General features: G+C 38.0%; 1 protein-coding gene across 2 annotated transcripts in view; it reads right to left on the bottom strand.

The window, feature by feature from the left end:
* Positions 1-10,851: 10,851 nt before the first annotated feature.
* The window catches only part of ME1 (malic enzyme 1), a 228,281-nt gene continuing 225,555 nt past the window's right edge, over positions 10,852-13,577 (bottom strand). For both annotated transcript variants that reach the window (XM_055274145.2, XM_063637819.1), the window contains one exon: positions 10,852-11,369. In XM_055274145.2, coding sequence (XP_055130120.1) covers positions 11,199-11,369 — 171 coding nt within the window. In that variant the 3' untranslated portion in view covers positions 10,852-11,198. The remainder of the gene's footprint in view (positions 11,370-13,577) is intronic.

Here is a 13,577-nt window from a genome sequence, read left to right as displayed (position 1 = left end):
TTCTTAGAGACCCATCTGTCTCCTCCTTCATATGCCAAAGGTCATGCTAAATCAAGCCATGATAAGAATCACACTCTTGCTGCTTTCAAAGCTTTTGATGATGGGACTCATCTCTGCAAATCTCTTCATACTTCCTGATAGAATAACCATCTTTTTATGGATCAGGGATCCAATGTGGGTATATTGCCACAGAGGATGAAGAAATAAATTATAACTCTTTACTGGAAAAATAAGTGGGGGATGGGTTTATTCCTATAGCATATACTTTGTTCCATAGACCACAATGGTTTCAGAGACCTGAGAAATTTTTTCAGAGCTGTTCCCAGATGGCCTCCAAAAGGCCTAATAGTTTCCTTTCTGCAGCGCATTGTTATCTTAGCAAATGGGAGCCTCAAAGGAAGGTTTTGGAAACATTTATGATATAATTACAGAGTTCTGCATCTTTAGGGGTCTTTCATTCACATCTGTTTGTGGCAATTTGGTGACACTGTATCTTGGTGGCTCCAGTCAGGCTTTTCTGCTATTGTTCTATATATCAAGTAGGATGTACACTGTTGCCAATGTATTTGGTCCTAGACCAGGCTGGGATATAGCTGGTATGTACTGGCATGGCTGTATCAGTTTTATACAATGGTATCAATTTTTCTTGGTTAGTATGTACGCTGCCTCATTAATTTTTTGAACAGCATTTCAGCCAGGAGGCCCCGTGTTATCCACAACCAAGGTTTCTGTGGGCTGAACTCTCGATTACACTGGGCCTGCTCCTATTACAATCACTGTTTTCACCTTGTCTCCAGTTGTTAATTGCTACTAAATGCTATTAAGCCTGTACCAACCCCAAGAGTCTGATGTCTCCATTGAAATCAGGAACCCCTTTTAACCATAACATTTTCCCAAGCCTTCCTAGCTTAAAGAGAAGCATTACTAAAATGCTTTTCATGGATGCTGGTACTCCCTTCACCAGTGTTATTTCTCTCAAGGCCTTAGTGAAAGGAGGGTCATTGATAGGTCCTCCAAGGAGACTTAGGGGATCAATAGATTAGGACGGTCATATTGCACACAACAATTCCACTCCAACATTCGTATCTTTGTAAATATTTGAATGGCTTTATATTATTTAAGGAATGTTTGCATTCTCAATTTCATTTAATGTGGACCATTATTCGTGTTTCACTCAACTAACTGAACCAACAAGTCAAATCACCCCCAGCTGCTCAAGGCAGCACGCAGAATCCAGAATCTGTGGCAAGTGTACCCTATCAATCATTTCTGCCCTATCCAAAATACGTTCTCCTTGTCAATGTAACGTTCTGAGAATCCCACACATTCTTCTCTGGGTTTTTGCCAATATATATGAGCAAAGTCTAGAATGTTTTTGCCATAAGTCTCCTCCTTCTGGATTTGCCTTTTAAATTCTAGCCACTGCAGCCCCTCTCATGCTGGAATCTGATTTGAGGTGTATAGAAATCATGAGAATAAAGGAGGAGGAGCGTAGGCCTCCCTTTACAATTGGTTTCCCTTTACAAGGTAATTATTACCTCAGGTGAGGTCATTACAGGATCTTCTTAGCAAGGCAGTAACAACCTCTTTAGACAGGAAGAGCTCCTGCTTTGATTAGCAAAGGAGAACATGACAACTATCCCAGTTTTCCTGGGACCGAGGGGTTTCCTGGGACACAGGACTTTCAGTTCTGAAACCTGGACTATTGTTCTCCCTAGTTTAGGATATTATGAGTCCTCCAAATGCCCTTCCCCATTCCAAATCAAGGTCCTACTGTTTCTTGGTCAATACTCTAAGTTTTACATAAGAGGCCTAATGAGGAGGTCAGTTTAACTCATGGTATTAATATAATTTGGCAACCAGCAAGATTAAGTATGATCTTGGTTTTCAATTATTTCAGCATTATAACTAGAGAGAAAATATTTTGTTAGCAAAAACATAGGGCTTTTTCTGGTTTTTAGATTGAGAATTCACTCTAAAATTTTTGAGCTGAGGATTTCAGACTCAAGCCTAAATTATCTTTCTTTATGTATCCATCTCTGCTAGAAGCAGCCACCCCAACTCACAGTCCTGGAATTCCTTGTCCTTTACACTGTTTTATGGCAGCAGCCATCTGATCCACCTAAACCTTCCCTTCCTTAGATAATATATCCCATTTTACCTCATAGTTGCGTTTATAAGGTCCCAAACATATTTTGCTACATTAATTTTCATTAACTTTATATTTTTACCATTCATACCTAGGTCTCTAATCGATCTGGAGTCTACCTTTTCACATAGTGTAAGGTAGGGTTCTAGTTTTAATTTTCTCCATGTTGTGGGCCAGTTTTTCCAGTCGTTTACCAAGCATTCTGTTCTTTATCTATTGATTTTTGTGCTAGCTTGCTGTATTAGTTCTCACGCTACTAATAAAGACATATCCGAGACTAGGTAATTTATAAAGGAAAGAGGTTTAATTGACTCACAGTTCAGCATGGCTGGGAGGTCTCAGGAAACTTACGATCATGGAGGAGGAGGAAGCAAATATGTTCTTCTTCACATGGCAGCAGCAAGGAGAAGTGCAGAGCGAAGTGGGGAAAAACCCCTTATAAAACCATCAGATCTTGTGAGAACTCACTGTCATGAGAACGGCATGGAGGTAACTGCTCTCATGATTCAATTACCTCCCACCTGTCCTTCCCAGGCTATGTGGGGATTATGGGAACTACAATTCAAGATGAGATTTGGGTGGGGACACGGCCAAACTATATCACTTGGTAACTCATATTCCTGTGAGTTTCCTGTTCCATTCCATTGTCCTGTATATTCTCATGACTTTGATGTATATGCAACTATCTGTAGCGTAATTCCCCCTTTGCTTTTCTTTTACAAATTGACTTAATTTTTTTTTTCTTTTTTTCTGAGACAGAGTCTTGCTCTGTTACCCAGGCTGGAGTGCAGTGGTGTGATCTCGGCTCACTACAACCTCTGCTTTCCAGGTTCAAGTGATTCTTCAGGCTCAGCCTCCGGAGTGGCTGGGCCACCATACCCAACTAATTTGTTTTTGTTGTTGTTGTTGTTTAGTGGAGACAGGGTTCCACCACTTTGGCCAGGCTGGTCTTGAACTTCTGACCTCCCAAAGTTCTGGGATTACAGGTGTGAGCCACTGTGCCTGGCCACAAATTGACTTAATTATTTACAGGTCATTATTTTTCAATTATGAAGAGAGGTGAGTTAAAATATCCAGCTATTATGGTGAACGTGTATATTTTACCATTTATTTCTGCCATTGTTTTCCATATATTTTGAAGCTGTTTTATTAAAAGCATAGAAGGAATTGTGTCTTTTAATGACTGACCCATTTATCACTATCTCTGCTAATATGCCTTGCCTTGAAGTGTGCTTCTCTCACAGTAGTAGAGCCACAGCAGCTTTCTTGGGCTTACCCTTTGTATGAGATATCTTTTGCCATCCTTTTACTGTCAAACTTTTTGTGTCATTATATTTAAAGTATGTCTCTTATAAACAGCATATAATTGTAGGCTGGGCATGGTGCCTCATGCCTGTAATCCCAGCAGTTTGGGAGGCTGAGGCAGGAGGATCACTTGCCCTCAGGAACTTGAGACCAGCCTGGGCAATATAGTGAAGCCTCATCTCTATAATAACAACAAAAAATATATATAAACAGCATATAATTGGATCTTTAAAAAAAATCCAATCTGACAATTTTTGCTATTAGAGTGTTTAGTTCACTTGCATTTAACATAATTACCAACAAAGTTGGGTTTATGTCTACCATCTTGCTATTAGTTTTATATTTATCCCAGGAGTTAAGCTCTTATGTTCTTTGTTCCTCCTTTATCTTTCTTTTGCATTAATCAAGTATTTCAAAATTATTCTATTTCTTCCATTAGCTTTTTTTTTTTTTTTTTTTTTTTTGAGACAGAGTTTCGCTCTTGTTGCCCAGGCTGGAGTGCAATAGTACGATTTCGGCTTGCTGTAACCACCACCTCCTGGGTTCAAGCGATTCTCCTGTCTCAGCCTCCCACGTAGTTGGGATTTCAGGCACCTGCCACCACACCCAGATAATTTTGTATTTTTAGTAGAGATGGGGTTTCACCATGTTGGTCAGGCTGGCCTTGAACTCCTGACCTCAGGTGATCCACCCACCTCGGCCTCCCAGCATGTTGGGATCACAAGTGTGAGCCACAGCGTCTGGCCTATTAGCTTTTAAACTATATCTTTTTTGTATTATTTTTAGTGTTTTAGAGGTTATAATATTCTTCCTTAATTTATTACTATATTCCTTGAATTCTTGCAATACACTTTAAATTGTAAGGTTCCTAGATTGTTCATGAAGTGGTATATTACTTGCTACAGTATTCCTTTTATAATGGATGTACCACTTCATGAATAATGTATAAAACATACAGTAGTATACTTCCATTATTAATCCCCCTTCCACCCCTCGTCCTACTCTAGCCATACATTTTACTTCTACATATTTTATAAACCCCACATACATTGTTATTTTTATTAGTCAATAGTCTTACATGAATTTTAAAATAGTATTATATATTCTCACACATCCACCTTTTCTGGTGCTTTTCTTTTTTTTTTGAGACAGAGTTTTGCTCTGTTGCCCAGGCTGGAGTGCAGTGGCGCAGTCTCGGCTCACTGCAACCTCCGCCTCCCGGGTTCAAGCAATTCTGCTGCCTCAGCCTCCCAAGTAGCTGGGAGGATAGGTACCTGCCACCATGCCCGGCTAATTTTTTTTTTCTTTTTTGGTATTTTTAGTGGGGGTTTCACCGTGTTAGCCAGGATGGTCTCAATCTCCTGACCTCATGATCAGCACACCTTGGCCTCCCAAAGTGCTAGGATTACAAGCGTGAGTCACCGGGCCCGGCCCTCTCTGGTGCTTTTCATTTTTTCCCACAGATGCACATTTCCATCTAGGATCATTTTCCCTCAGCCTGAAGAACTTCCTTTAGTATTTCTAGCAGTGTAGGTCTGCAGGCCATGAATTAGCTCAGATTTCATTAGTCTGAAATGTCTCTATTTGCCTTAATTTCTGAAGGATATTTTCTCTAGGTATAGAATGCTAAGTTTTAGACCGGGCACGGTGGCTCATGCCTGTAATCCCAGCACTTTGGGAGGCCGAGGCGGGCGGATCACTAGGTCAGGAGATCAAGACCATCCTGGCTAACACGGTGAAACCCTGTCTCTACTAAAAATACAAAAAAAAAAAAAAAAATTAGCCAGGCATGGTGGCGGGTGCCTGTAGTCCCAGCTACTTGGGAGGCTGAGGCAGGAGAATTGCTTGAACCCAGGAGGCGGAGGTTGCAGTGAGCCGAGATCATGCCACTGCACTCCAGCCTGGGCGACAGAGTGAGACTCCATCTGGAAAAAAAAAAAAAAAGAATGCTAAGTTTTATTCTTTTGGCACATTAAAAATGTCTATTATCTCATTTTTCTTCTGAGAAGTTGGCTGTCATTCTTACTGTACTTCTGAAGGCATTGTATACCTATTTCATTTGGCTGCTTTTAAGATTTTTCTGTTTATTTTTGATATACAATTTGATTATGATATCCCTAGGTATGGTTTCCTTTGTATTGATCCTACTTGGGGCTTGCTAGCTCTAACTCTATCAGTTGATGCTTTTCATTAATTTGAGAAAATTCCTTTCCATTATCTCTTCAAATATTTGTACTCCAGTATCTCTTTTCTTTCCTTACAGGACCCAATAGCACATATACTAGACCACCTCATTTTAGCCAACATCTCTCTCTCTTTTTCCTTTCTTGCTCTCTCTTTATGCTTCCATCTGGAAATTTTCTGTTTATGTTAGACAAAAACCATAGGATTATCTCAACAGGTGCAGAAAAGGCTTTCGATATAACTCAACATACCTTCATGTTAAAAACTCTCAGTAAACTAGATATTAAAGGAACATACCTCAAAATAATATGAGCCCTCTATGACAAACCCACAGCCAACATCATACTGAATAGGCAAAAGCTGGAAGCATTCCTCTTGAAAACCAGCACAAGACAAGGATGTTCTCCCTCACCACTCCTATTCAAGATAGTACTGGAAGTCCTGGCCAAAGCAGTCAGGCAAGAGAAGGAAATGAAGGGCATCCAAATAGGAAGAGAGGAAATCAAACTATCCCTATTTGCAGGGGACATGATTCTATATCTAGAAAACCACATAGTCTTGGCCCAAAAGCTCCTTCAGCTGATAAGCAACTTCAGCCAAGTTTCAGGATGCAAAATCAATGTACAAAAATCATGAGCATACCTATGCACCACCAACAGCCAAGCTGAGAGCCAAATCAGGAATGCAATCCCATTCACAATTGCTGCAAAAAGAATACAATACCTAGGAATACAGCTAATCAGAGAAGTGAAAGATCTCTACAAGGAGAACTAAAAAATACTGCTCAAAGCAATCAGAGAAGACAAAAACAAATGGAAAAGCATCCCATGCTCAAAGATCAAAAGAATCAATAGCATTAAAATGACCATATTATCCAAAGCAATTTACAGATTCAATAATATTCTGATCAAACTACCAATGACATTCTTGACAGAACTAGAAAATAATATTTTAAAATTCACATGGAACCAAAACAGAGCCCGAATGGCCAAGGCAATACGAAGCAAAAAAATAAAGTTGGAGGGATCACATTACCCAACTTCAAACTACATCACAGGGCTACAGTAACCAAAACAGCATGGTACTGGTACAAAAACAGACACATAGTCCAATGGAACCGAATAGAGAACCCAGAAATAAGGCCACACACTTACGACCATCTGGTCTTTGACAAAGCTAACAAAAGCAAGCAATGGAGAAAAGACTCCTTATTCAATAAATGGTGTTGGGATAACTGGCTAGCCATATGTAGAAGGTTGAAGCTGGACCCCTTCCTTATACCATATACAAAAATCAACTCAAGGTGGATTGAAGACTTAAATGTAAAATCCAAAACTATGAAAATCCTGGAAGACAACCTAGGCATTACCAACCTTGACATAGGAACAGGCAAAGATTTCATGACAAAGACACCAAAAGCAACTGCAACAAAAGCAGAAATTGACAAACACAATCTAATTAAATTTAGCTTCTGCACAGCAAAAGAAGCTATCAGCAGAGTAAACAGACAACCTACAGAATGGGAGAAAATATTTGCAAACTATGCATCTGACAAAGTTCTAATATCCAGCATCTATATGGAACTTAAACAAATTTACAAGAAAAAAACAACCCTATTAAAAAGCAAGCAAAGGACATGATCGGACCCTTTTCAAAAGAAGACATACACGCAGCCAACAAACATATGAAAAAAGGCTCAATATCACTGATCATTAGAGAAATGCAAATCAAAAACCATAATGAGATACAATTTCACTGTGACACCAGTCAGAATGGCTTCATGACATTCTGGCTATTATTAAAAAGTCAAAAAAATAACAGATGTTGGCAAGGTTGTGGAGAAAAGGGAACACTTACACACTGTTGGTGAGAGTGCAAATTAGTTCACCTATTGTAGAAAGCAGTACGGAGATTCCTCAAAGAGCTAAAAGTAGAACTACCATTCAACCCAGTAATCCTATTACTGGGTATATACTCAGAGGAATATAAATCAATCTACCATAAAGACACACACAGACAAATGTTCACTGCAACACTATTCACGATACCAAAGACATGGAATCAACCTAAATGCCATTAATGCCAGATCAGATAAAGAGAAGGTGATATATGAACTCCATAGAATACTATGCAGCCATAAAAAAAGAATGAGATCATGTCTTTTGTGGGAACATGGATGGAGCTGGAGGCTATTTTCCTTAGCAAACTAGCACAGGAACAGAAAACCAAATACCACATGTCTTCACTTATAAGTGGGAGCTAAAGGATAAGAACTCATGAACACAAAGAAGGGAACAACAGACACTGGGGTCTACTTGACAGTGGAGGGTGGGAGGAGGGAGAGGAGCAGAAAAAATAACTATTGGGTACTAGGCTTAATACCTGGGTGATGAAATAATCCATACAACAAACCCCCCATGACACAAGTTTGCCTATATAATGAACCTTTGCATGTAACTCCAAACCTAAAATAAAAGTTAAAAAAAGTAGGTAATTTCTAATGACCTGCCTATGAGGTCATTAATCCTTTCCTCTATGACCTCTAGTCGGCTGTTAAGCCATCTGTCTGATGAATTCTTAATTTCAGATATTTTATTTTTTATATTTAGAATGTGCATTTAGTTCTTTACATATTCTATTTTTGTGATAAAGTTATCTTTTTCCATTTTTCTTTTTGTCTAATTTTATTAACATTAATGTTACTATATTCTCTTCCCTGACATCTCCTTCTCACTATATAATTTATTTGTTCCATGTGTGCTCCAGTAGCATTTTACATTTCTTTGGTTAATAGCAAAGTGAGCGTTTTATAAAAAATTGTTAAATAATTTTCTTGTTCTGGGGCTGTGCTCCCTTCCTAATATGCATGGCTGGCTTATGAAGAGAGGCTGGCACAAATTAGTTTTTTATCTACTTTATTGAGGCATTATTTACCAAAATATTTTTGAGTAACCATTTCCCTCAGACTTCTACTTCACTTCTCTCATGGAGATGCAGTCTTACAGCTATTGGTATATAACCATCTCTTCTAAACCTGCACTGTCCAAACACTGCACTCGCCAGATGTGGCTACTGAGACCTGTGGCTAGTCTGAACTGAATTAAAATGTAAGTGTAAAATATATGCTGGATTTTGAAGACAGTATGAACAAAATAAACTATCTTAATAATTTTATGTTGATTACATGTTGAAGTGATAATATGTTGGATATATTGGTTTAAACAAAATATATTATTACCATGAATTCCACCTGTGTCTTTTTTTTAATGACGCTACTACAAAATTTAAAATTACACATGGGACAGGGCTGTTCTTAGACTGTAGCCTACGGAAAGGAGAAAAAACTATAAAGAAAGATGAACATGGATGTAAAGCTTACTTTCTTCATTTATTAGTTCTGTGGACTTGGCAAGTTACTTAAAATATCAACTTCATAAGGAAAGTGAGGGGACTACATTAAAATAATGTATGTGGGATACTTGACACCTAGTAAGTAACTATCTAATGCTTATTTCATTATCTTTCCCTGAGGACAAGGAAGTAGCTCACACATCCCAGTGTCCAGAATATGTGATTACATATATATATATATATATATATATACATATTTTTTTTTTTTTTTTTTTTTTTTCTGAAACAGAGTCTTACTCTGTCCCCCAGGCTGGAGTGCAGTGGCATGATCTTGGTTGACTGCAACGTCCAGTTCAAGTGATTCTCGTGCCTCAGCCTCCCAAGTAGCTGGGATTACAGGCATGAGCCACCAAGCCCAGCTAATTTTTGTAGTTTTTAGTAGAGATAGGGTTTCACCATGTTGGCCAGGCTAGTCTTGAACTCCTGACCTCAGGTGATCTGCCTGTCTCAGCCTCCCAAAGTGCCAGGATTATAGGCATGAGCCACCGTGCCCAGCCACATATGTTTTAAATGAATGATGTTTGTACTGAAATTAGCAGTTATTAGAATATTTTAGAAATTCATCATACATAATCATATGACCCCAAGACCCAGCATTACAATGTAACATTTTAAGAAAAAGGACCATTATTTTATATTTTTATTCATTCACCTTTTCTATGCTTTAATAAATCTTTTGCAAAGGTAAACACATTTAGTTAGAGCTATAAGACAACATAGAAACAGACAAAAAATACATAGACATTCTGATTCTTCTCTAAATAACTATTTTGAGGAAACTCTTGACCATATGTTACCTTTAGAAATACCTTAACCTCTTCTGCTCATACCTAAAACAATTTGTGTAACCTTCAACTTTCAATAAAATCATTTATAGTATAATTTATCTTGAACATCTTATACTCCTTAAAGCATTACTTCAAAAACAAAATTCTTCAAATAATTCTATAAATAAGTAGCAAATGTTATTGCACCTTAGCTTTATAATTTAAAATTTTTTCCATTACTTCAAACATTAGTTTCTAAAGTAAATTAATACAATCTGGGCATATAACTACTCTTTCTCATAGAATGGTATTAGTCATCAAGATATTTTAATCTTATGTAAGGACATTTCTGATACTGGGAACTTAATTATAATACTTTCTCCAAATTCAGGGGAAAGCGAGGTGATTATAACACAGTTAGCTCTTAATTACCTGAGTTAATTAAGAGGCCATTCTGGCAGGTAACTCCAGTAGGAACCTAACTTGTCGTCTTAAAGATCCTGAGATCTTTAAGAGGTCAGTTCCTCAGGCAGCCCTTTCTCAAGGATCTTAACTATATACTCTCCTTTCAGACCTTCTCACTGCTCAGGCTGTGCTGAACTGAAGGTGCCAACCTCTGGACAGGGGCTGCAGTCCACAGAGTCCCTGTAGTAACGGTATGGTAGCTGAAGGATGGGATGTTTGATCAAGGGGAAAAAAAGGTGCTTTCAGGTGGGATTTCTGACTCAGGATCAAGGTAATAAGAGCTTTACTCTATGAGATGTAACAATGACAAAATAATATTAAAATCTAAGGCTGCACAAGGCATTGTAAACAGCAGTGATCTTTCTCTTAGAACTGTTAGAATTCGGTTGCACAAATGGAACATATATGATCTAGGACTGGAATAAAAATACTTGAGAAGTTATCTTTCTCCAGGCAACAAAGTAGTGTTATTTCTGCTTAGCAAAAGTTCACCTATGCCTAGATTCATTTCTAGCTTTTTTTTTTTTTTTTGAAAAGTAGATTTTAACAAAATGGTCAACAAAATAATTATGGGTTTTAATGTTGGTTATGTCAATTTATTACTAATTTTGGTCTTCCCATTAGTGTCCTGTATAAAAATGATGAGTTTCTCAGTAGTAGGTACAACAGCTTTTAAAGAGAATGTAGGCACAATAATTCAGACAGAAACCGTAAATAACCAGAAGGCAAAGTGAAGCAAAATTGTCTCATGTGATGTTTATCCCAATTTATATCGATATTCTTCTATCTATTTTTAGACTGTTAAAGTAAAATCTTAATCTAAGTATTTTATGAATCATTATAAAAGATTCCAACCTTTAAAAATTATGAAAGGTTTAAAGACCTCATTAATAGAGTTAGAAATGTTTGCTATTATCCTACTGGTCAACTTTGGTCTGTATTTTCTGGACCTCTTCAGGCCAAGAATAACAATCAGGTAGAATCTGGTCATAATCAGTACTATACATCTGGGAGCGGACAAATGCTTCTTTGTTTTGCGGTTCAGGATAAACTGTGGCTGTCTTTTCTTGGTATGCATCTTTCACAATCTAGATATAAGAAAAGAATATTAATTATTTTAATAAATAGAGGTAATCATGAGCCCATGTGAGTGGAAGTTTTTATCCATTTCAAAAACACTGTGTATCTTATGTTTGCAAAAACATTAAGTGTATTATAATAAAAGCACATTTAAGCAATGAACATGTAAGATGAAAATGCAATTATAACTCATATAGTGAGAGAGAAAAATGACACCAGCAACTAAGGAAAGTGTGAACAGTTGAGACTGATTCAAGTACTGTCACATCTGGATTTCTCACAGAAGCCAGTGTTCAAAGTCTTGACATGACCTGACTGACAATTAACTTGAAATAAATACCTAAATAGTCCTGCTAAACTTGAACCTTGAATTTTCAAGACTCCCTGTTTTGACCACAGCCTCCTACAAAATCTCTTCCTGTACCCCAGGGTCTCCTGATCTTGCTCAGCTAATCATTTGGACACCACAGTCAGGATCAGCGCTCTTTGCCAGTGTCACAGAATCTCTTGTCATCACGTCCTGTGTTTCATGCATAATTCTAGTCCCTCGTCTGGGAACCCCTCAGAGCTGGCTTTCTCCTTTTGTGGCTGTGCATCCTAGAACCATGTAGTAAACTTTCTGTGGTGCTATATTATTTTGTAGTCTGCACATTATACTTTTTTCCCTCTTTTCTTAAAACTTCCTCTTGTGGTTCCCAAAAAGCAATTCCAAGCCTTCCCCCATCTTCGAGTTTCCATTTGACTCTCATCACTCACTGGAGAATCACATCATCATATCACATCATGGGAGAAAATTTTAACTACTCAGAGAAAATGACCTTAATTTCCCTTTTGACCAACTCAGACTATCCCCTCAGTGTCTTCATACATCTTCTCTTTCCCTACTTTCTTTAAATGGATTCTCCTCATCAAAATTAATCACTTCATATATACTATTTAATTCACACCAGCTTTTTTTTTTTTTGAGGTGGAGTCTTACTCTGTCACCCAGGTTGGAGTGCAGTGGTACGATCTCAGCTCACTGCAACCTCCGCCTCCTGGGTTCAAGCAATTCTCCAGCTGGGTGCAGTGGCTCATGCCTGTAATCCCAGCACTTTGGGACACCGAGGCGGGTGGATCACCTGAGGTCAGGAGTTCAAGACTAGCCTGACCAACATGGAGAAACCCCATCTCTACTAAAAATACAAAATTAGCCAGGTGTGGTGGTGCATGCCTGTAACCCCAGCTACACGGGAGGCTGAGGCAGGAGAATCACTTGAACCCGGGAGGCAGAGGTTGCAGTGAGCCGAGATCACACCATCGTACTCTAGCCTGGGCAACAAGAGCAAAACTCCATCTCAAAAACAAAACAAAACAAAAAACAACAACAACAACAAAAAACAAGCGATTCTCCTGCCTCAGCCTCCCAAGGGTTAACAGGCTCCTGCCACCACACCCGGCAAATTTTTGTACTTTTTTAGAAGAGAAGGGGTTTCGCCATGTTGGCCAGGCTGGTCTCAAACTCCTGACCTGAGATGATCCACCTGCCTTGGCCTCCCAAAATGCTGGGATTACAGATGTGAGCCACCGTGCCCAGCCGAATTCACATCAGTTCTTAAAACAATATTTATATGACTTATTTTGGTAAGTCTGATTTCAAAGAATATCAGAATCATTAAGTATCTCATCTCAATGTAAAACTATGCATTTATGAACAATTAGTGTTATGAATACTGTGCTGTATTATGAAACGTCTATCAAAAAGCAGGAAACAATATGTATATTTCATAATTATAATAATGTTAGAAAATAAATGAAAGACTCAAAACAAACACAGGAAAAAAATAATACTTATATTAGAAAAATAGGACATTGGTTATTTTCCTTTTCTCTATTTGTTTTCCAAAGTGCCTATAATATGGTATTATTACTTTTTAAAACAGATTTGTTGAGATATAATTCACACAAAATTCAAGCATTTTAAGTGTACAACTAAACTATTTTTGTAAATTTACTGAGCTGTGCAACAATATTACCACATTCAGTTTTAGAATATTTCCATCACCCCAAAAAGATCCCTCGTGCCTATTTAAGATGGCTATGTTAATTTTATAATAAGACACATTGTTTCATTACTGACATAGAGTATGTGGAAATTCATTTCCTCTTTCTGCTCCCAGGTATACCATAGAAATAATCCCTCCTCCCAATAAAATCTTCACTCTCTCTGTCCTGTC

The sequence above is a fragment of the Symphalangus syndactylus genome, chromosome 4 (assembly GCF_028878055.3).
Source record: "Symphalangus syndactylus isolate Jambi chromosome 4, NHGRI_mSymSyn1-v2.1_pri, whole genome shotgun sequence".
Lineage (NCBI taxonomy): Eukaryota > Metazoa > Chordata > Mammalia > Primates > Hylobatidae > Symphalangus > Symphalangus syndactylus.
This window is presented reverse-complemented; position numbering and strand designations above follow the sequence as displayed.